General features: G+C 40.9%; 1 protein-coding gene across 1 annotated transcript in view; it reads left to right on the top strand.

Annotated features, from left to right (window-relative positions):
- The first annotated feature begins 478 nt into the window (after positions 1-478).
- LOC127662469 (nesprin-1-like) overlaps positions 479-25611 on the top strand; it is a 142898-nt gene continuing 117765 nt past the window's right edge. Inside the window, exons 1-10 of the mRNA XM_052153646.1 lie at positions 479-586; positions 12017-12078; positions 13956-14051; positions 17331-17414; positions 18331-18423; positions 18521-18699; positions 18955-19151; positions 19560-19669; positions 19834-19881; positions 21974-22081. Coding sequence (XP_052009606.1) covers positions 520-586; positions 12017-12078; positions 13956-14051; positions 17331-17414; positions 18331-18423; positions 18521-18699; positions 18955-19151; positions 19560-19669; positions 19834-19881; positions 21974-22081 — 1044 coding nt within the window. The 5' untranslated portion in view covers positions 479-519. The remainder of the gene's footprint in view (positions 587-12016; positions 12079-13955; positions 14052-17330; positions 17415-18330; positions 18424-18520; positions 18700-18954; positions 19152-19559; positions 19670-19833; positions 19882-21973; positions 22082-25611) is intronic.

Genomic DNA, 25611 nt, shown 5'->3' with positions numbered 1-25611 from the left:
CATTCAAGTCTATGTGTTACACTGAACTGAAATCTTATACCTGGTGGGACTTATTTAATTATGCATGGATTACATACCTCATATAACTAATCATAAATTACCTATGTAACAGTCTGCATTTAAAGTCAATAGTTGACTTTAATTTTTTTAATAAGAGCTATTATCATTCCCTGCTTTACATGCAAACATACAACATAAACATTGAACATTTGTTCAATGATCTGACACTCTTATGTTACTTTCACTTCTCAGTTCACTGACTGTGCATAGAAGAGGACTTCTGATTGGTCCATCACACCGATGGGCACCTAAATGAGACCTGCTCTTCTATTGGATCAAATCAAGTTCCTGCATCAGATGGAGCAAGAGAGAGAGAGAGAGACAGCTAGAGGAGGAGAGAGAACAGTAGGAGGGGCAGATGGGGATGCCCCCTTAAGAAAGTAGTGCAGTATCTGCAGTACTGACTGCATGAGTGTTCTAGTGTACTATCAGAAGAGTAGAGGACTCTAGAAAGGTACCATGGCTTCCCTTAGTCCTTTCGGACGGTCCAGTAAGGACATTATGAATGTGATGCAGAGGCTGCAAGGTAAGTGATGCTGGAATTCTGCTCTTTACCTCTCGTGACAGTCCTTGACTCACTCGCACGTTGAGTCAAGGAGAGAATTTAGCTGATTCAGTTCCCTCAAGATACGAACAGAGATGCACCATATGTCCTGGCACACAAAATTAAACACACACTTGAGAAATCAATATTAATGGTGTGTATAATGTTTTTGTGTGTGCACGTCCATTCATTGATGTGTTTACTAATGTTGCCATCATTTCCAACCCTTTGGAGGTTTTTTAAACTAGAAATTACAGTTTGTGTGTGTGCTTATTTTGGAGATAATGGTATCTCCTTAGTGCGAACACAAATGTGTGGGTGAATCAGTTAAAATTGAACACCAGCCTGTCATGAATCTACAAAGAGCCATGGTAAATTTCCCTCGAAAAGGTTGTTGTCTATAAGAAAAATGGTACAAAGAATTCAGGGTTAACCGATATGGGTTTCTCTAATGCCATTAATGATAACTGGAGAACTGATGGGTGATATAATGCTTTTACATGATGTAGCAGAGATGTTCACGAGTCTTACATCTGAAGTCCGAGTCAAGTCTCGAGTCTTTCATCACAAGATTGAGTCGACATCTTTTTTAGGGTGTATATATATATGTATATATATATTCAGCTTTTTTAAGTCTTTAAAACAAAAAAATGGTATGCATGGTAATTGCAAGGTGCTAAAATACAGGACAAATCTTTCTCTCTCTCTCACACAGAGAGAGAGAGAGAGAGAGAGAGAGAGAGAGAGCGAGGCGGCATATATACTACAAAAACATTGTTGAAATTAAGCACTAGGTTAAAATTGACATAACCTCTGGTTGGCGATCATAATAAGCCATATAGCTGCAAAGCCCAATGTTTGCGACAGTACAATATTAGCTAACTTTTTGTGTTAATTCATGAAACTAACCTTTGAGAATGTGTTCTTGAAGTTTCTGCTTCTGAGGGCACAACCAAAGCACAACGTGAGCACAAATGGCACAATGGGTGCCGTCCAGTTTAATGGGACTCTTGTGACATTTCGTGGCTTATGTGGAAATACATTATCGAATTCTATGATTAAGGTCCGATCAATCATGACACATGGGGAAATGTGAAGCAGATGTAATAAAACCAATCAAATAAAACACAAATTCTTCCTTTAAGATATTAATAGTTAAGGTTAAATGACTGGAGCCATTTTTGAGTCCTTTGTGTCTAGTCGAGTCGAGTCTGAAGTCTATAAATATGACTCTTGCGTGGCTCGAATTTGAGTCTCTAACTTGAGTCCCCATCTCTGTAATGTTGGCCTATACAATTTAAAATTTGTAAAACTAAAATCGAATACAAAAAAAAAGTTTTGAAATGGATGACTTGGACCAAATAATAAAGAAAAGCAGCCAATAAGTGCCCAACATAGATGGGAACTCCTTCAATACTGTTTAAAATGCAACCCAGGGTGAAACCTCAAGAAGTTGCTTGAGAAAATGTCAAGAGTACATTCTAGGCAAAGTGTGACTACTTTAAAGTTGCTAAAATATAACACAGTTTTGATTTATTTTGAATATACATATATACAGTACATACACACACATATATATTCACACACATAGGTATATATACGCATATACAGTTGAAGTCAGAAGTTTACATACACCTTAGCCAAATACATTTAAACTTAGTTTTTCACAATTCCTGACATTTAATCATAGAATAAATTCCCTGTCTTAGGTCAGTTAGGATTAAGAATGTGAAATGTCAGAATAATAGTAGAGAGAATTATTTATTTCAGTTTTTATTTCTTTCATCACATTTCCAGTGGGTCAGAAGTTCACATATACTTGTAGTATTTGGTAGCATTGCCTTTAAATTGTTTAACTTGGGTCAAATGTTTTGGGGAGCCTTCCACAAGCTTCTCACAATAAGTTGCTGGAATTTTGGCCCATTCCTCCAGACAGAACTGGTGTAACTGAGTCAGGTTTGTAGGCCTCCTTGCTCACACACACTTTTTAAGTTCTGCCCACAAATTTTCTATCGGATTGAGGTCAGGGCTTTATGATTGCCACTCCAATACCTTGACTTGTCCTTAAGCCATTTTGCCACAACTTTGGTGGTATGCTTGGGGTCATTTGGAAGACCGACCTAGCCTTTAACTTCCTGGCTGATGTCTTGAGGTGTTGCTTCAATATATACACATAATTTTCCTTTGTCAAGATGCCATCTATTTTGTGTAGTGCACCAGTCCCTCCTGCAGCAAAGCACCCCCACAACATGATGCTGCCACCCCCATGCTGCACGTTTTGGATGGTGTTCTTCGGCTTGCAAGCCTCACCCTTTATCCTCCAAACATAACGATGGTCATTATGGCCAAAAAGTTCAATTTTTGTTTCATTAGACCAGAGGACATTTCTCCAAAAAGTAAGATCTTTGTCCCCATGTGCACTTGCAAACAGTAGTCTGGCTGTTTTATGGTGGTTTTGGAGCAGTGGCTTCTTCCTTGCTGAGCAGCCTTTCAGGTTATGTCGATATAGGACTCGTTTTACTGTGGATATAGATACTTCTCAGACCTGTTTCCTCCAGCATCTTCACAAGGTCCTTTGCTGTTGTTCTGAGATTGATTTGCACTTTTCGCACCAAACTACATTCATCTCTAGGAGACAGAATGCGTCTCCTTCCTGATCAGTATTATGACTGTGTGGTCCCATGGTGTTTATACTTGCATACTACTGTATGTACAGATGAACGTGAACAGACTTTCACTACAGTCAATGACATCGCTGAACATCGTTTCCTTCTAATACGTGACAATTACTTGCTTCTGTCACACACACAATAGCTTCCTATTAATTTTGCAAACTCTACTGATTTGATAAGTTTAGATAAGGGGTTTGGGTAAGGGTATAATATTAATAAGAATGTCCTTAACGCCTCGTGCGCGGAACTCGTGCCTACTTCTGCATTAGACATCCGGAAATTGCAATTGATGAAGTTGTACGAGTTTATGCAAACAAAATCGCATGAGATAAAACTAAACAGCCAACTCCTAAATTATAAATCATGAAGTTTAATGAAAAAATTATAGATAAATAGTTCAATATTCTCAAGTGTGTGGCACATGTACCTATATTCAAAATCCCTAATGCATTTCCTGTGTAACCTGCGGAAGAGAGGGATACTTCCTTCTGGAGGATTAATGTTTATTTTAGATCACCATGGCAACAGCCACATGCTTATAGTGTTCAGGGTGAAACAAGAAGTGGGATTCAAGCTGCAAAGAGGAACTTAGTATTCAAACACACCAGGAAGGAAGTTGCGTATTTATGCGTGATAACTGGCACTTCTGTCATGATTTAAATTTCAAGAAACAGAAATGAATTTGCAGCTTTACTGTCAGAGTTGAGAATCAATGATGCCTGTCTCAGATGGACAAAATGAATTATTAGTGCTGTTTGCTAAGGGAAGCATCACTAATATACTTAGGGTTAGGGATATGAACAATCTCTGAAGAATTAACCAAACCAAAACCAATAGCCTGTATGTATTCTTATGTGCATAAACAGAATGCAGTAGAGTTGGCATTCTGTGTTGGCACAGCAGTTGCATAAAGCGTGTACAATGTTGCAGTCAAATGTACATTGCATTGAAAGTCATATCAGAAAGGTGTGTGCTCCTTGCCATGGCACATCAGCACTAAATAAGGCCATGTTTGGTTAATTTGGCAGAACGCCTGTGGTTACTGTGTTCAGAGTAACTTCTTTTGGTTTCCTCCTCAGCTGTGACTGGTGCATGCCTGCTTAGAGTGTGTGCTAAACTCGTGTGCCATTTTCACTTACCTGGCACAAATACATTTTTATAACAATCAGCCATTTCCATTAGTCTAATGTCAAATCCTCCAATGAATACAAAGATATTATCGTTTTATTTTTGTCTTATTAAAGTTTGCATAATAAGGTTACTGGATTAATTGGATTTGTATACAAACTATTTAACATGAAATCAAAATGGATCATATTTAAAGGGATAGTTCACCCAAAAATGAAAGTTCTCTCATCATTTACTCACCCTCATGCCATCCCAGATGTGAATAACGTCTGTTCTTCAGCAGAACACAAACAAGATTTTTAGAAGAATATCTCAACTCTATAGGTCCATACAATGCAAATTTATGGTGATCAGACCTTTGTAGCCTTGTAGTCATATGGATTACTTCTATGTGATTTTTGGAGCTACAAAGGTCTGATCCCCATTCACTTGCATTGTATGGACCAACAGAGCTGAGATATTCTTTTAAAAAAAATTTTGTTGATGTTGATGGTTTGCAGAAACCTTTTTTATGATATGATGGACAATGATACCCGATAAGCGACAAAAACCACACTACATTTTTAGGAAAACTCTGTTAGATCTACCATTTCTTTATTTGTTCTAAAAAATCCACTCTCTGTCAAGACACTTGAATCTATTTTAAAGCAACACAGAGTCACTAATTCTGACTCATTAGATGAGCATGTGATGTAAATGGAACCGTTTTCAAGAATTTCATTAGCCGAAGGGGAACATTACTTGTTCTTTAGTACAAAAGACTGTTTGAGATATAAATACATAAACTATGGCACGGTGCGTGAGCGTAGAATGGATTTTTCTTTAAGTGGATTTGTTAAGGAGCAATCATACTTTGTAAATGCAGTTCAGGGGAGCAAAACACGAGATTGAATTAAGTGTAATTGAATAAAATGTGTTTAAAAAGACCAAACAAAAGGCAAGGCTTCCCTGGATGTTCAGGACTTAACATTAGGACATGTCCATATCTAGTGACCTTAAGACAGTCTTATCATTGCGCAGTTGAAGAGCTGTCATATTTGGACAATATGTAAATGTATTGCTGAATGGCTTGGGTTGTGTAGATGCCATTCTGTTGCTGATGCTTAGGAATAATCGCATGATGTCACTGACTGCACTGTAGCAGGTGGCAGATGCATTGCACTAGCTGTGACATTAATGATTAAATACTTTGAGTGCAGTCGCTTCCCAGGTTCTTTATAGCCATTAGCAATTAATGCAGGTAAACATGTATGTGGCAGGGCGGAGGCTTGATTAGCCTAATACGGGACCGGGTGTGTAGGATCACGACCCGGCCCGCCCTCCGCGCTGCCACAATGTATTATTCATTGTGAGTAAATACACAACATGAAATTAATGATTGTTTGGCCTAGACACTTAAAGAATCTTATAGACACTGCTTGAAGATTTTAAGACATCACGGAATGGCATTCACAGCACATTCATGCATTAATGTATCCGGCACAAAAAAAGACTAGGGCATATATTTTAAAAAAGTGTTTTTTTGTGTGTGTGTGTGTGTGTGTGCCATAGACATGAGGATTTTAAAACAACATGAAGCCCGATTTAAGTTGCCGCCGGAATGCTGATTTTGTTCTGGCATTAGAAATAAACACTATACGTGGACTGATCAGCCGGCTCCTGATTTCTCTTTTTAATAAACATTGTTACACTGGTGCCGAAACCCAGGAATCAGAGAAAGAAGTGCCACTATGGAAACCTCACCACTGCACGAAATCATCCGTTCCCTTGCTGGCATTCAAGAACAACCCCATCAGGCTCTCCTCACTCAGGAGCAGCATTTTCAGGAGCACCTACTGGCCTAAGCCGAGGATCGACAGGCATTGCGGAACCTGATAGCCCCAGCCAGGACCTCAGCTGCATCCTTGGGGGCAGCAGCCATACCCCCTCTCCTTTTGACCAAGATGAGGCTCCAGGATGAGCCGGAGGCCTTCATTGATTTACAGGGGACCTGAAGATGGCTATCCTCCATGGGTCGGCCGCATACCTGAACAACACCGCCAGCATTTCCGTTCACTCATGCTTGGCGAGTCCGGTGCCAATTTGTGCATGCCCAATTGCTCCGTGATGCCTGTCGGAGGTGGGTGCTGAATGGGTCTAGTGCCATCGGCCAGCATCAGTGAAGGAGGCAGTCCAGTTGGTCAAGAACCACATGGCGATCTATCTAGGGGCCGGCGAGCCTGTATCATCATCATCATCATCTCTCTCTCTCTCCCCCTCTCTCTCTCTCTCTCTGCCCCTTTCCCTCGTCCTGCTCCCCCTCCCCGGAAACCAGGAGTTCTCCATCCTAAACCAGATCTCCGGCTTCAGGGACTACGCAACTTGCTGGTTTCCACTGTCTCTCCCCACTCTTGCCCCCAGGATGACAGATCTGCTGCTACAGGTAAGGGTGTGAAGCCTGGGCCGGTCTGTTGGAGCAACGGGGAGCCCAAGCATTTCCTGGCCAATGCATGATGATGGATGTGGGGACATTGGTTCGGGTCTCTGACGTGCCGCAGGCCACCCCCGATTGAGCTGGGATGTACCGCATAACTGTGAGTATTAAGGGGGTACATATCAGGCCTTGGTGGATTTGGGTTGCAGCCAAACCTCTATCTTCCCCAGCCCTCAGAGGATTCCCCGCCAGGGATTTCCCTCTGGAACAGACGCGAGACGAGACTCTTCGCAGAATGATGTTGTGGATCACCCATTGGTAACTGGCTCTTCAGCCTTTTAAGTTTGAGATGGTCCACAGTCCGGGGGTACAGATGGCTCTCCAGAAGTGGGGGGTGGGGGTGGAGTCGACCGATGGGTGTATGTGGTGGCGGGATGTGTGGTCGAGCACATGTTTCTTGTTCTAGTGAGGGTGTGGGTGAGTTTAAAAAGGAAGTCAGATGCCGGAAAAGAGAGAGAGACACACACCTGTCCTATGTGTGTGTGTGTGTGTGTGTCTGTGCATCTAAGAGTGTTACACTGAAAAACAGAGTCAGTGTGTGGGTGGCTGAAAAGCCAGATTTAAGTAGCCGCTGAAAGCCGTTTTTGTTTTTGGTGTAAATAAACATGATATGTGGACTGATCACCCGGCTCCTGCTTTCTCCTTTTATGAACATTGTTACAAAGCCATTTCTGGATTAGTGTTTACAGTGCTTTTTGTTCTGGTCGATGGAGTTCAAGCTGTGTTGCACTAGTGATGACCCACACCCACACATATAAATCAGGATCACACCAGCTGCCTGGTGACATCACAGCCCCCCCGCATGCTGATTGGAAGATCAGTGGCATAGCCGGTTAGCAAGGCTGCAACTGTGGGACCCTGCTATAGAACTAGACCAGACCTGAGAAGGGCATCAACTCCAGTCAAATATTCTTAAAGGGATAGTTCAACCAAAAATGAAAATTCTGTCAATATTAACTCACCCTCATGTTCCAAACTAGTATGACTCTGCTTCTTCTGTGGAACATAAAAGAGTATGGTAGGCAGAATGCTAGCATGCAATGAAAGTGAATGGTGACTGAGACTAACATTTTGCTTAACATCTCCTACCTTACAAAAATGTAGAGTTCACTGCAAAATTGCAGCAAATTCGCCACTTTACACATGCAAATGAGATTTGCAAATTGTCCATTGTTGCCAAAGGTTTGCCAGAGGTTCACCATTACCGATGAAGAGAAACATTTGCAGCAAATCGCATGCTCATTTGCATGTGAAAATAACAAGCTGCAAGTTTGTTAGAAGCTGCAGAAGATTATAGAAACTGCACTTTATTAGCAGCATATCCACAGCGGAGGAGAGAAAGGGAGGGAGAGAGACAACCGGAGTCAGCAGGGAAGTAGAAGAGAGGGAGGAGGGGGAGGTTCCATCCCCTAACGCTCAGACGCACTGTGTTTTCACGTGGAAAGCTGTGCCGTCTGCTCTGTTCTACTATCCGAAGGAAATAAAGGATATTTTATCCCCTTTTCCTCCCTGGATGATATGCGCACACACTCATACATAAAGGACACAAACAAACGTAGGGAATGTGGGCACATAATGGCACACTTTAAGGATGTAGCTGTCAAAAAGACCACGTCTCTCAATCTGGTGACAGGATTCTTTCAGTATCTCCGCGGTAAGTGGGACATTGATGTGTCGGCTCATCCAAAGGGTTATTTGAGGAGTACGGGAGGCACTAGCTCAGATTTAAACACAGTCAGGGGTGCATATTCTAGAGGGGATGAGGGGAGGTACCCCCAGTAATCAAAACAAGTAAGTACAACCCCCCCAATATTTATACCATGATTAATGGAAACATGTAAATGCTTCACGCTTCACCCCCCCACACACACACACACACTAATGTGCAAGCCAAATCGTTGCCCTTGAACACAGTCTGTGCTCTGCTGAATGTAGGTAAAACAGATTCACGATCCAGATACGCAGTGACACATCTCTGGGACATATGTCTCGCTAGATATTATTGACCAGCTGAGGTCGTCTTCCTCCGTGGGAGAGGTAATTACCGTGTTAGCACGCGTCACTGCTGCACTCCAGTGCTGATATTTTAACTCTTTTTCGGCTGAGCATTTTGGGTTATAATGGCTGTGGTGTGTTTAAAGGGATAGTGCTCCAAATTTTATTAAATGTTTTCATCATGTTGTTCCAACCCCTTATGACTTTCTTTTCTTGCATACAGCGAGATGTTTGGCAGAATGTTAGCCTCAGTCACCATTCACTTCCATTGTATGATGCAATGAGAGTGACTGATGCAATGATTGAGTCTGTCATTCTGACAAACATCTCCTTTTGTATTCCTAGTATTTGAGCAAAATGAGGGTGAGGAACTGATGACAGAATTTTCATTTTTGGGTGAACTCTCATGTTAATGCTGCACCGGCATGTCATGTGTGCTATCAGAACCCTGTGCTACATGAATGCTTTTTAAATAAGTACTGTGTATTGCATTGCATTACATGCATGAACGCTAGGATGTTGTTTGTTGTGAGTATTGGTAGTCTGTTTGAGGGTATCATGCGTAAATTTGTCTGTTGCTGACCCACATGGCCTTATATGTGTACACATTGTGTAAACAGATGCCACAAAGTTTAATTAACGGTGTTTGTTAAGGCAAGCATCACTATTGGGCCAGAAACACAATTTGTGCTAGTATGTGAACGCAGATGCGAGTGCTTTGCCAACTCATTGCCAACTTGCGGTCTGGTTGAACGTGCTTGATGTGGGTTTTTGCGTCACCGTGGGCGTAACAAACCTCAGTAAACAAGGGGGGCAATAGAGTTACCTTTAAAAGTCTGTGCCATTAAACTGGATGTCTAATTAATAAGGTTGCTCTGCCATGAGAGTAGTCAAATTGATAGACAAACCGCAATGTAGAAGTGGTCAGTTCACGCTAATATTTGCTATAACACCCCCTGAGGCAACGTTAAGTGCTATGTTTACTTGTGTTGTGTAAGAATTGTGGTCTGACACGTTTTGTATCACATCAGTGCACAAAATAGAACTTGCATAGCTAGAAGCGTCTGAGTTCACATACTTGCATAGAGTATGTTTCAGACTTAAAAGTGGCTTATACTCTATGTTAGGGATTTCAACAAACTCCTAACACTCAGAATTAGGTTAAGAATTTGTTTGCACGTAACTCATCCTGCACTGTTTCTGCTATGGACATGAATGATATCTGAAATTGTGCAGCTTGAAGAGAGGTGTGCTGTTACTTTATGTGAGCGGATTTACAATTTTTAACTGGTGGACAAAAAAAGTATGAAATCATTACATAGACTTACTTTAAAGGAGAGACCTGAGCCATATCTAGGGACCAAAATATAAAGATATGGTTTTTTTTTTTATTACCTTTGTAAACAGTGAACAACCACATATTAATCCTCTATGAACCTCCCAGAACACCATAGCAACCACTTAGCAATGCCATGGAAACCACTCAAAACACTGTTGCAAGGTCATAATAATGCTCTTGGAAACACCCAGAACACCCTAGCAACCACATAGCAATGCAATGGAAACCACTCACAACACCTTTGCAAGGTCACAATAACAATCTTTGAAACACTCTGAATACCCAAGCAACAGCATGGCAATGCCATGATAACCATTCTTATCACATTTGCTAGTTCCCCATGGCAACATTTATGCAACCACTCCTTTTAACACCTTTCCAAGGTTATAATAACATTCTTGCAAACTCTCAGAGCACCATAGAATCTGCTTAGCAACAGCATGACAACCTCTCTAAACACATTTACCTGGTCATAGGAATGCTCTGGGAATCACTCAGAGCACTCTAGCAACCACATAGCAACACCCTAAAAACCACTCAACACCAAGGCAACCACTCAGAACACATTTGCAAGGTCATAATAACGCTATTGCAAACACTCAGAAAACCCAAGCAACCGCATTGCAACACCAAGACACTTAGAACACATTTGCAAGGTCATAAAAATGCTCTTACAAATACTCAGAAAACCCTAGCAACCGCATAGCAATGTCATGACAATCACTCAACACATTTGCCATGTCATATGTTAGGAATGCTCTGAGAAACACTCAGAACACCCTAGCAGCCACTTAGCAACAGCATGTCAACCACTCTAAACACATTTGCTAGCCATAATAATGCTCTTGCAAACACTCAGAACACCTTAGAAACCACTTAGCAACAGCACAACAACCACTCTAAACACATTTGCTAGGTCATAGGAATTCTCTGAGAAACACTCAGAACACCCTAGCAACCACATAGCAAGACCCTAAAAACCACTCAGAACACCTTTGCAACCACATAGCAACACCCTAAAAACCACTCAGAACACCTTAGCAACCACATAGCAACACCAAGGGAACCACTCAGAACACCTTTGCAAGGTCATAATAGTGCTCTTGCAAACACTCAGGCCACCCTAGAAAATGCATAGCAATGCCGTGGAAACCACTCAAAACACCTTTGCAAGGTCATAGGAACGCACTGGGAGATACTCAGAACACCCTAGCAACTGCATAGCAACACCCTACAAACTAATCAGAACACCTTAGCAACCACATAGTGACACCCTGGCAACAACTCACAACACTCTAGCATCATAGTGGCGAGATTTGCATGGCCAAGCACCACTTATATCATCTTCAGAAGTTGTATAAATCTCTATTTTTCTCTTTTTGAGAGCTTGTGGTTGCATAAAAATGGGAATCCTGAGAAATGTTTCGTTTGCCTTTTAATAATAAACACATTTTTCCTCTCATCAATATGCATCTTAGTAGTTTGTTGTTGAGTATATATTTAATAATGATAATATTGCGTAATGTTTCTGATGTAATGTCAATGTTTTTGCCCATGCCACATGAGGAACGTTCAGCTCTGCCGTACTGGTGAAGATCTCCTCTCTAGCTTTGAAGGCAGGTTTACAGAAATGGAACATTACAAAAATATGAAATCATCCTGAATGCATTTATTTCTTGAAACTATTAAAATATAACCAGATGAGTGATAATGGCTGGAACCGAGAAAAAACGATGACTGTAATATCTCTACAGTAGAGAAGATCAGGTCGCTAATGTGGTTCTTGTCTGTTTTTGCTTTTTCAGATGAACAGGAGTTGGTACAGAAAAGGACTTTCACAAAGTGGATTAATTCTCACTTGGCAAAGGTGAGACTGGCTTTTAATTTCCGAAGTTAGGCAGAGTGTTAGCCTCTCACTTCACAACGATCATGTTGGATTGTTTTCCCATACAATGAAAGTAAATTGTAACTGAGGTGAACTGCCTGACTGAGGATGGTTTAAGATGTTACTCAGATGTTCATGAGTCTTAAGCAATGATGTCTGTATTATCATCCTCTCTCTCTCTCTGACCCTTCATCCGTGACAAGTGAATGGTCCATGTGATTTACTTTATGTCCTAATATCATTATGACTTTAAAGGGCAAATGGCTTTAACTGAGTAACTGAGTAAAGCTTGCATGATTAAAGGCAATTCGATGTGAACAGTGAACGAGGGGGCGTAACGCTGTAATGTTGTAATACAAGCTTGGAGGGCACTGTTTATACTGTGTGCGTTGAGAATGAATGCTGTTTTTTGATAGCTTCCCACTGCCATGGCCAAAAGGAGTGATCTTGCATTAGTAGGCTGAGGAGCTTGACTTTGTGTTTTCAGGGGTGGGCCTGGGTAGCTCAGTAGTAAAGACACTGGCTATCACCCCTGGAGTTCGCTAGTTCAAATCCCAGGGCATGCTGAGTGACACCAGCTGGGTCTCCTAAGCAACCAAATTGGCCCGGTTGCTAGGGAGGGTAGAGTCACATGGGGTAACCGCCTCATGATCATTATAATGTGGTTCGTTCTCAGTGGGGCGTGTGATGAGTTGAGCGTGGATGCCTCCACAAGCGCTATGTCTCCGTGGCAAATCGCTCAACAAGCCATGTGATAAGATGCACGGGTTGAGGGTCTCAGACGCGGAGGCAACTAGGATTCGTCCTCCACCATCCGGATTGAGGCGAATCACTACGTGACCACGAGGACTTAAAAACCATATTGGGAATTGGGCATGCCAAATTGGGAGAAACATTTACATTTAATTGATAATCAATGAGATTAGTTAATGCCATCACATTTATTTAAAGCAGTTGACATTATAATATGATATTTTAACGGTTTCATTCAGTTCTGTGTGATTTCTGCTTCCCTATGCAATGTTTTAAAGGATTATCACTTTAACCAAGACTAAACTTTATAATGTAAAAATGAATACAAATTCAGTAATATTCTTTAATCATTTATTTTTGTTTGCCATGGGACACTAAAGGAGTTTCCAGACAATGCCAAAAAACTACATAAACCACGTTTAAACTACGTTTAGAAGTTGGGGTAGGGTTAAGGGATCTAAAATATCTTTAAAACAGTAAAGTACAAACACATTTATAATCAATTCGTGTATTCAAATTTACTTGTAATTGATTGTCAATATTTGACATTTCTAAAGCTGTAAATTATGTATAAATGTTTACGTTTTAGATGCTTTCAAATGTCCTTATTGTAGGTTTTAGTGTCTATCCACACGTACAAACATGTACGTTTAAATGTTACAAATATAAACAGACAAATAGCTGCATATATTAATGAGATCAGGCTGTGCACATGCACTGAAATCCAATTAATTTATGAGATGGGGACATTTGTAAATGTGAGAAATATAGATTTGCTCTCAGTTTCAGGCCTACTTTTTCATTTTGGACCTCCATTGTCACTAGTCTGGAGTGGTGGTGGCATAGTGGGCTAAAGCGCTGAACTGGTAAGCAGAAGGTTGCTGGTTCAATCCCCACAGCCACCACCATTGTGTCCTTGAGCAAGGCATTTAACTCCAGGTTGCTCCGGGGGGATTATCCCTGTAATAAATGCACTGTAAGTCGCTTTGGATAAAAGCGTCTGCCAAATGCCAAATTTAAAAAAAAATGCAGCCGTAGCAAGTTTTATGTGTGTTTATTATGTTACTCAAGTTTCATATTTTTCTACTCTTTCCGTTCCTCTACAGCACAAACCTCCCTTTGAAGTCAACGACCTCTTTGAGGACATTAAGGATGGGGTGAAACTGTTGGCTCTGTTAGAGGTGCTGTCTGGACAGAGATTAGTAAGTGTTTCTGTGACGCAATATCCTGATTTTACACCAATAAATTCACAGATTATCCCTCTGCTTAACCTTCTGTATTCAAGCACAGCAACAGTGCTGACATTTAATGTGTCTTTAGATGTGTCTCATCGATCACAGTGATTGACTTGGTACTGTTCTGCTTGCACAGAAGGGTTTCATTTCAACCCCCAATGGTTTCTTTTCACATTTCCGCATATGGAATGTGGAAGTAAACTATAGCGGGGTAAACGTCTATAGAGACCATGTGAGATCGTAGAAAATCTTATTTTTTGTTACCATTTGCTTCAACAGTAAAAAATAGAGTTGGATTATGGCCATCTGAAGAGAGAAAGATGCCAGTTCCCTTACGACTCAGTACACTTGACATTGCGTTTGCTAACGCATATAGGCGAGTGTCCTTCCACACGACCTAGTCGAAACCTCTCTACAATAAAGGCAATAATGTAACATTCTAGTTCTGAATGCTTGAATCACGCGCTCGCGACGCGCCCATTCAAAATGTTAACTGAGAAACAGATCTTATCGGACATCCCTCCTCGTGACTGATTTGCATCAATAGATCTGAAAGATGCGTAATTCATGTACCAATTGCACCCGCATTACAGGCAGCTTTTTAGATTCGTGTTCGAGGGAACTACGTATCAATTTAAAGTCCTTCATTTCAGTCTGTCTCTGGCTCCCCGCACGTTCACGAATTGTATTTGATGTGGTGCTCGCCCCATTGAAAATGAGTGTGTGTGTTTTGAATTACCTCTGTGATTGCGTATAACTAGCCAATCAAAGGCACTACTGAGCGAACACAGAGACTTGCTGCTTTGCCATGTGGAAAATCTGGTCTAATGTCAACTGGGCGAAAAGTACACTTTTTCCCCAGCCAGTAAATTTCCTTTTTAGGATTTCATGCGTGCTCACCTCACAGACCATTCTTCGGTATCTGTTTCAGTTCAAACTGAAAAAAACATTACAACTGAAGTCATTTCATTTTTTCATGTGCATTGCAGTAATTCGCCACTGGCTGCTCTAGTACCATGGACAGCGCCAGCCTTCTACCAACAGTGTTTTATGTTGGGTCATGTTTCAAAAAGAAAGTGCTGACCACAAATCATCACATTCTGATTCGTTCGGACAACATAACAGTAGTGGCGTATATATATCGCCATGTTGTGCTGGCCCACGTATGGTGCGTCTGTCATCAGCAAAGTCTGAGACATGGAATCAGGTCTGTTAATTGCGTCGAAACGGCCCAATCAGTCCTGGTTTCTGGAGATGGTAGAAATACTGGACGGGCCTCTATGGGAATTACCGTTGCAGAAAGATCTTCTCTCTCAAACACAACGCACAACTTGGCATCCCCAACCAGAGCTGCGAAGCCTACACTTGTGACCTTTGAACGCAGCGTGCTAAACACACCAGAACTGACTCATTCAGTCACGAATACCATTTCACAGGCCAGGGCGCCATCCTCGAGACTGTTCACTGATTGGTGTCTTTCACATGGCAAAGACCCAGTAAACTTCCCCATATGTATAATTCTCATATTTCTTCAAGATCGATTAGATGCAGGACTCACTTCGTCAATGCTCAAGGTTTATGTAGCGATTATATCTGCGTGTCACGCACCTGAAGCCGGCACCAATATAGGTAAACATAATTTAATCATAAAGTTCTTTAGAGGAGCAAGATGATTAAATCCAACTCAGCCGGCTTTTGTCCCGACCTAACTTTGGTCCTTAAAAGCACTAGCAGGACTCTCTTTGAGACTTTGATTTGTGCATGCTCACCATTAAGACCACACTACTGCTCTGGCCTCAATAAAACGTGTCGTGACTTAAATGCACTATCAATTGACAATTCATGTCTGGAGTTTGGCCCCGGTCTTATAAAAGCCACTGTCAAACCCAGAAAAGTCTATGTGCCTAAGGTTCTAACTGCACCCTTCAGAGCGCAGGTGGTTAAACCTTCAAGCCTTCTTCCCTCCTCCATTTGTTATGCCCTGTGCGGGCGCTACACGCAAACGTTGAGCGCACCCGCCAGTTCAGACTGTCTAATCAGTTCTTTGTGTGCTAGGTAGGATGCACGAAATCAAATACCTTCTCACTGGATCATTGATACTGTTGCCCTGGCTTACAAGTCACTGGGCAAGACTTAGCCAACTGGTGTTAAAGCACACTCAACTAGAGGCATGGCCTCCTCATGTATGTTTTGTGGCATGATGGGATTCTGTTCCCCATATGCGTTAGCAAACACAATGCCAAGTCTACTGAGTCTTAAGGGAACTTTTCACATACTCTATGTAACCTCGGTTCCCTGAGGCGAAGGGAACGAGACATTGCATAAGCTGGCCTTACTACAAGATTCTTTTGAGGTGTGAGTGATGTGCTCTTTTTCCCTCACTCAGACTCAGGGCTCAAACACCATAGCCAATATTAAAATATTGATGTTATTGTAAAGAGGTTTCAGTTAGGTTGTTTGGAAGGACACTCCCCCATATGCGTTCGCAAATCCGATGTCTCGTTCCCTTCGTCTCAGGGAACCGAGATTATGTATGTAACCGAGACGATTTACTGTCACTCCCTATATTTGAATGCCCAATGCAGCAGTGTTGCTAGATTTAAAGGAATAGTTCACCCAAAAATGAAAACTCTCCCACCATTTACTCACCCTCATGCTATCTGAGATGTGTAGGACTTTCTGTCTTTTAAAGAATTTCTCAGCTCTGTCGGTCCATACAATGCAAGTGAATGGTGACCAGAACTTTAAAGCTGAAAAGCACATAAAGTCAGCACAAAAGTAATCCATAAGTGGTTGAATCCAAGTCTTCAGAAGCTAAATGATTGGCACAGGTAAAAACCTACTGGGCAGGGAGGAACATTTATAGTTGAAAAAAAAAAACAATGTAAATATAGATTTTTTTTCTCACCCACACCTATCATATCACTTCTGAAAACATGGATTTAACCACTCGAGTCATATGGATTACTTTCATGATGCCTTTATGTGTTTTTTGGAGCTTCAAAGTTCTGGTCACCATTCACTTGCACTGAATGGACCAACAGAGATGAGATATTCTTCTAAAAATCTTAGTTTGTGTATTCAGCGGGAGAAAGCACAAAAAAACACACATCTTGGATGGCATGAGATTGTGTAAATGATGAGACAATTTTGGGTGAACAATTTCTTTAATTTGCTAAATTAAGGCGGAAACATGTCATTCAAATCTGTAACAAGGAACCGTACACCCCTTGTGTTTTACTTTAGCCATGTGAGCAGGGCCGGCAACTGAAAAGGATCCACTGGGTGTCCAACATTGGATCTGCACTGAAGTTTCTGGAGGGCAGAAAGGTAGTTGCATTTACCGAACCATCTTGTTTTTATTTTGATATTCAACACTCTGTACAACACTCCCATTAATATCTGCAATATTGAATGATGATTGGAAGGTAGACATAATTTTCAAAGAAGTTCAGCATATATAATATGTCCCTGTCCACCTGGCATAATAATACTGTGTTTGTAACTGCGTCCTCTTTCTTACCATGTCTTATCTCAGTCTGTATACAGAGGATCTCCAGTCAGTGCTTTTCATAGTCTCAAATCATGCTGTCGTCATGCATGAATATTACTGAGTGCACCTTTAAAAGGGTCATGACTTGAGGAATCCAATTTTCCTAGACCTTTTGACATAAACGAGGTCATTGAAATATAAATACATACTGTAAGATTCAGAATTCCAAACTTTCTCCTCACTGCACAAAGAGCATTTGTTGAAACCAAGCTGCCAAAACAACTCGTACTCTATTTCCTCCACATTGTGATGTCACACTGTGTTAGACATTTGCATCTGACCACCGCCACAACAATGCATCAACGCCTGCTTTACCTTATCACTTTCATAGCCCAGCCCCTAGGGGTGAGCAGTGAGATGACAAGGAGAGAGAGCAGGTTAGTCAAGAGCAGAGAGCCAATCAGTACAGTGGGAATTTACTGTCAAGCCTTAAAGGAGAAGCAGCACCAAAACAGAGCGTTTCTGACAGAGGGTCAGAATGAGGGTGGAAAATAATCACGTTTTACAAATATATGACTGATGTTTGTGCCAATAACTTTACTAATATTATAAGTGAACCTCAAGGAACATATTCAAATAAAAAAGGCACGTCATGACCCCTTTAAAGCATGAAATACAGTTGCACTGATGTCTTTGCATTAGATAGTAATTTAAGAGCCTCTATCATGAGAAACATTGTTATTTGATTTGCAGATCAAACTAGTCAATATTAATGCCACCGACATCGCTGATGGACGCACATCCATTGTCTTGGGGCTGATGTGGACCATTATCCTCTATTTCCAGGTAATGTTTGACATGTAGGATTTGGAAAATTGTCACACGCATCTACTGTATGCACTATATTTGAATCTTAATGGTCTGCCCTAACCATCATTTGCAGATTGAGGAGTTGACCAGCAATCTGCCAGCCCTTCAGGCTTTATCCAGCAGTGCGTCTTCCTTGGAGAGCATGGCCAGCTCAGAGACGGGCAGCCCACCCTTGAAACGCAAGGTGGTCACCAAGTTTCAGGGCAATGCCAAACGAGCCCTGCTCAGATGGGTCCAAAGCACAGCAACCAAGTACGAAAGAATAATTAAATAATAATAAAAGAATTTTGACTTGTACCTCAGTTTGTAAAAATAATCCAAAATGGCGTTGAAGTGTGCGCATACAATTTTTCCCGATAGACTTCTATAATAAGTGGGAGTCAAAAAAATAAATAAGCTGAACGATTGACTAGTAGAAACCGATATGTTTTATCAACCAACAAGAATTGAAGAATCATAATTATTGTAATATACATTTTTATTACATTTATTATCTCTCATCACAAGGCGTCTTGGGATCGAAGTTAAAGACTTTGGTCCTAGTTGGCGCAGTGGTGTGGCCTTCCACTCCGTTATACATGCCATACGGCCAGAACTCATTGACATGGACCTTGTAAGAAGAAGAAGTAACCGTGAGAACCTGGAAGAAGCATTCAGCGTGGCAGAGAACGAGCTTGGAATACCACGTTTACTAGATCCTGAAGGTACCAATGCTGCTTCAAGCTTCAGTATCTCTCCAATATCCTATGCAATGAAAAACATCCACTAACAAAAAAGTACCATGGTATTACCATGTTTTTGGAAATGTACCATTGTAACACCATGTTTCTAATGTGAATATGCCAGTACAACTTGGTACCTTGGAGTACCATTAAATACACGTACCATGGTATATGAATATGGTAATCATACGGTATCATGGTAGTCTATATATCAAAGTATCTGTCTGTCTGTCTGTCTGTCCGACGGATGGCCAGACAGACAGACAGACTGATTGATTGATAGTACCTTGCTCAATGGCACAATGGCAATAGATCGTCCCTTGAGGGGTATGATCCTGGAATTTGGTGATCAGCCATGATCTTTGAGTTCTCCTTGTTTTTGTCTTGCAGATGTGGATGTGGATAAGCCTGATGAGAAATCAATAGTGACATATGTAGCTCAGTTCCTGAAGCACTACCCAGACCCCCACCAATCCAAGACAGATGGACTGCAAGAGGAGGTACGCTTTACTGCTTGTGTGCATGTACCTACCAAAAATACACTGATCGCTCACTGTTAGTGAGATCATTGTGCTTGTTCATTTGTCACTGATCATTTAGTTTAGTCCATCACAGTGGACTCCATTAATTTTACTCTCTCTACACTCGCCGTACGCATTCGTAGCTGGTTCGTTCCATTCCTACATTCGCTCTCTCTATCCTAACTCTACAAGTAAGAGCTGGTTACCTATCGTCTGCGTGAGATTCATTTACTGTACGGGTCATTCTCAGGAAAGGGTGCTATAAGGTTTAAATATTACTGCTGAACTTTTAAGAAATCATATTTACAATTATTTTCCCACTTTTAGCTCAAAGTTCAAAGGCAGCACCATAGAGTAACGTGTCTCGAATATTCGGATTAGTCGTTAACAAATAATATTTTTTTTCCATAAACAATTACCTTCAGTCCTTATTATGTGGTTACAGTCTTCCAAAATACCAACAAATTACACTAGTGGACAACAGTTTGGAATAATATACAGATTTTGCTCTTATGGAAAGAAATTGGTACTTTTATTCACCAAAGTGGAATTTAATTGATCACAATGTATCAGGACATTAATAATGTGAAATATTACTATTACAATTTGAATAAAATGTTCAGAACTTCTTAAAATACTTAAAAGAGTTCATAAAAAAATACTCCGTAAGATACTCCGGTGACCTTTTACTCCACAGTTCCTGTAGCACTTGACCTTTCACCCCACACTTCCTGTAGCACTTGACCTTTCACCCCACAGTTCCTGTAGCACTTGACCTTTCACCCCACACTTCCTGTAGCACTTGACCTTTCACCCCACAGTTCCTGTAGCACTTGACCTTTCACCCCACACTTCCTGTAGCACTTGACCTTTCACTCCACAGTTCCTGTAGCACTTGACCTTTCACCCCACACTTCCTGTAGCACTTGACCTTTCACCCCACAGTTCCTGTAGCACTTGACCTTTCACCCCACACTTCCTGTAGCACTTGCCATAGATGTGTCTGTCTTGTCGGGCACTTCTCACACACCTTACAGTCTAGCTGATCCCACAAAAGCTCAATGGGGTTCAGATCCATAACACTCTTTTCCAATTATCTGTCTAATGTCTGACCTTTTAATTTGTCCTTTTCTGTTTCAAAAGTGGCTTTTTCTTTGCAATTCTTCCCATAAGGCCTCCTGAGTCTTCTCTTTACGGTTGTACATGAAACTGGTGTTGAGCGGGTAGAATTCAATGAAGCTGTCAGCGGAGGACATGTGAGGCGTCTATTTCTCAAACTAGAGACTCTGATGTACTTATCCTCTTGTTTAGTTGTACATCTGGTCTTCCACATCTCTTTCTGTCCTTGTTAGAGCCAGTTGTGCTTTGTCTTTGAAGACTGTTGTGAACACCTTTGTATGAAATCTTCAGTTTTTTTTTGGCAATTTCAAGCATTAGATTGCTTCATTCCTCAAAACAGTGATTGACTGACGAGTTTCTAGAGAAAGCTGTTTCTTTTTTGCCATTTTTTTAACCTAATATTGACCTTAATATTCTCTCTTAATAGTCTGTTGCATACTGTTGCAGCTCAAAAACAAACACACAGACAATGTTAAGCTTCATTTAATGAATCAAATATCTTTCAGCTGTGTTTGATATAATGGCAAGTGATTTTCTAGAACCAAATGATCAATTTAGCATGATTACTCCAGAATAAGGTGTTGGAGTGATGCTGCTGTCTAAATTTGATCAAAAATGACTTTTTCAAATATTGATGGTGCTGTTTTTTACATCAGTAATGTCCTGACTATACTTTGTGATTAGTTGAATGCCACTTTGGTGAATTAAAGTACCAATTTCCTTCCGAAACAGCAAAATCTGTACATTATTCCAAAGTTTTGGACGCCAGTGTAATTATCCTAAGCATTTTGTTATTTCAACCCTGTCACAGTTAGTTATATGGTTACAGGGAATTTATATACAAGATTGCAATTGAAAAAGTGCTTAATTTAAAAATAGAAGGAGTGGATGCTCTCTCTTTTGTCCTCTTGTTCTTTGACTTTTTTTCTTGCTAACTTCTTGACTGTATTGTGTTTGCACAATGTGATCCACAAGATATTGAACTAAAGCTTGAGGTATATGTTTATTCATAAACAGGGTCATAATAAACTGTGTGACGATCTTCACTCTTATTTTTCGCTGTTTCACAGCTCGGTTAGCTGCTGTGGGTTGTTATAAATTGTCCTGCTGAATACTCTCTAAAGAAGGGATAAGTAGATCTTTCTCTCTGTCTGCTGTATACAGAAAGAGGAGAGGAACGTGCTGAGAGAGGTGAAGATCTGGCTGGATCAGCTGGAGACAGATATACTGCACACGCAGGGTTCTGAAGAGAGTCTCACGGACAAATATCAGGTAATGAGAACTTGACAAATGTAAGAACCCCAAGAAGGAATCCATGATGAGTTTTTACACAACAGATGCTCAAATAGGCCATTAATACACTTTGGTCAATGTTAACTGCTCTTAACAGTCATAATTGAATTTTACTTGATAATTTTCCACTCTCTCGCTGACCCTTAGAATTAAAAAGGTTGTTTTTGCTACTTTACAGCATCTTTAAGATGTCTGTTACAATATACAATAAGGTTGCATTTGTTAAGATGAGTTAATGCCTTAGTTAACATGAACTAACTATGAACAACACTTATTTACATCATTATTAATCTTGGTTTGAATTGTCACTCATCTATGTTCCTGGGTGATATTATACTGAACTACTTAATAAAAATATATACAGTATATATATATTATGGAGTTTTGTGAACTTTATTGTAAAGTAGAGTGGTGGTGGCGTAGTGGGCTAAAGCACATAACTGGTAATCAGAAGGTTGCTGGTTCAATACCCACAGCCACCACCATTGTATCCTTGAGTAAGGCACTTAACTCCAGGTTGCTCCGGGGGGATTGTCCCTGTAATAAGTGCACTGTAAGTCACTTTGGATAAAAGCGTCTGCCAAATGCATAAATGTAAATGTATAGTGAAAACCCTTTGATTATCATGTAATGCTTTACTAATGTTTGTTGACTCTTGATTAATGATAAATAATGATAATGAAGTATTTTTATGCATATTTATGAACCTTATTGTAAAGTGTAACATGTTTCAACCTAATGTGTTACTAATGTTTGTAGGCTCTTTGCTAACATTATTTAACATTAAAAGCATTCATTTTAGGTATTGATTGACCTTATTGTTGGGCAGTTCACACGTTACAAACATTTGCAGGATATTTATTAGCATAGCATAGCAATAGTAACTCATTCATTGAAATGTCGAATCACGTGGGTCTGGGTATCTCTGCGAGTATTGACGCTGACTATCACCCCTGGAGTCGCGAGGTTGAATCCAGGGTGAGCTGAGTGACTCCAGCCAGGTCTCCTAAGCAACCAAATTGGCCCGGTTGCTAGGGAGGGTAGAGTCACATGGGGTAACCTCCTTGTGGTCGCGATTAGTGGTTCTCACTCCCAATGGGGTGTGCGGTAGTTTGTGCATGGATCACGGAGAGTAGCATGAGTCTCCACATGCTGTGAGTCTCCGCGGTGTCATGCACAATGTGCCACATGATAAGATGTGCGGATTGACGGTCTCAGAAGAGGAGGCAACTGAGACTTGTCCTCCACCACCCAGATTGAGGTGAGTAACAATGCCACCACGAGGACCTACTAAGTAGTGGGAATTGGGCATTCCAAATTGGGAGAAAAGGGGATACAAAAATTTAAAATATCGAATCACTAGTACATACAACATACACTCACCTAAAGGATTATTAGGAACACCTGTTCAATTTCTCATTAATGCAATTATCTAATCAACCAATCACATGGCAGTTGCTTCAATGCATTTAGGGGTGTGGTCCTGGTCAAGACAATCTCCTGAACTCCAAACTGAATGTCAGAATGGGAAAAAAAGGTGATTTAAGCAATTTTGAGCGTGGCATGGTTGTTGGTGCCAGACGGGCCAGTCTGAGTATTTCACAATCTGCTCAGTTACTGGGATTTTCACGCACAACCATTTCTAGGGTTTACAAAGAATGGTGTGAAAAGGGAAAAACATCCAGTATGCGGCAGTCCTGTGGGCGAAAATGCCTTGTTGATGCTAGAGGTCAGAGGAGAATGGGCCGACTGATTCAAGCTGATAGAAGAGCAACTTTGCCTGAAATAACCACTCGATACAACCGAGGTATGCAGCAAAGCATTTGTGAAGCCACAACACGCACAACCTTGAGGCGGATGGGCTACAACAGCAGAAGACCCCACCGGGTACCACTCATCTCCACTACAAATAGGAAAAAGAGGCTACAATTTGGAAGAGCTCACCAAAATTGGACAGTTGAAGACTGGAAAAATGTTGCCTGGTCTGATGAGTCTCGATTTCTGTTGAGACATTCAGATGGTAGAGTCAGAATTTGGCGTAAACAGAATGAGAACATGGATCCATCATGCCTTGTTACCACTGTGCAGGCTGGTGGTGTAATGGTGTGGGGGATGTTTTCTTGGCACACTTTAGGCCCCTTAGTGCCAATTGGGCATCGTTTAAATGCCACGGCCTACCTGAGCATTGTTTCTGACCATGTCCATCCCTTTATGGCCACCATGTACCCATCCTCTGATGGCTACTTCCAGCAGGATAATGCACCATGTCACAAAGCTCAAATCATTTCAAATTGGTTTCTTGAACATGACAATGAGTTCACTGTACTAAAATGGCCCCCACAGTCACCAGATCTCTACCCAATAGAGCATCTTTGGGATGTGGTGGAACGGGAGCTTTGTGCCCTGGATGTGCATCCCACAAATCTCCATCAACTGCAAGATGCTATCCTATCAATATGGGCCAACATTTCTAAAGAATGCTTTCAGCACCTTGTTGAATCAATGCCACGTAGAATTAAGGCACTCCTGAAGCCGAAAGGGGGTCAAACACAGTATTAGTATGGTGTTCCTAATAATCCTTTAGGTGAGTGTATAGTTCTGAGAACAATATTCTGCACTGTGCAGAAGAAAAGTAATTCAGAAAATAAAATCGTTAGCAACATACAGAATAATGTGAAAACTATCAACAAGGTTTTGCACGGGAGAACTCATGTTTCCTTCAAAAAATGTCAAGTTTAGTCCTTCATTTGCAACTTTATAATTTCTTCCACGTTGGGTCCATTCGTAATCCTCTGAAAAACCCATGTTTGAGGGAACAGGATTCCCAAAGCGATCCTCCAATCAAAGCAGTCAATGCTGAATGGGAGATTCAGTTAGTCTCCCATATCTGTGTTAAGACTCTTCAGCATTGTGGGTAATGTAGTTGTTCACCATAATATGTATATTGTTAACATTAAACAAGACACATAAATACTGTAAAGGTGTCTTGTTTTTATCTGTTAGTTGACGTTAACGAATGCATTGAGTAAAGTTAACTTAAACACATTTGTAATGTTAAGAAATGTATTATGCTTCGGTATAAATTAACATGAATAAAAACTGTAAGAGGCGCTGTTTCTTATAAGTTCACATAAACTATGTATCTATAAATGAACATAAACCAAGATTAAGTAAATGGTGTTGTTCATTGTTCGTTAACATTAGCATTACATCTTTTTCAGATTAAGAAATGTGTTTATATATATAAATTATAATTAGGATTAGGATTATACGGTAAACGGCCTTTTTAAATTTAGCGGTATTGAAAGCGATTTACACTGCATCTCATTCACCCATTCACACACACACACACACCAATGATGGCAGAGCTGCCATGTAAGGCGCTAGCCTGCCATTGGGAGCAACTTGGGGTTCAGTGTCTTGCTCAAGGACACTTCGGCATGAGGAGTCATGTGGGCCGGGAATCAAACCACCAACCCTGCGATTAGTGGACAACCCGCTCTACCACC

The sequence above is a fragment of the Xyrauchen texanus genome, chromosome 22, assembly GCF_025860055.1.
Source record: "Xyrauchen texanus isolate HMW12.3.18 chromosome 22, RBS_HiC_50CHRs, whole genome shotgun sequence".
In the NCBI taxonomy this organism is placed as follows: domain Eukaryota; kingdom Metazoa; phylum Chordata; class Actinopteri; order Cypriniformes; family Catostomidae; genus Xyrauchen; species Xyrauchen texanus.
This window is presented reverse-complemented; position numbering and strand designations above follow the sequence as displayed.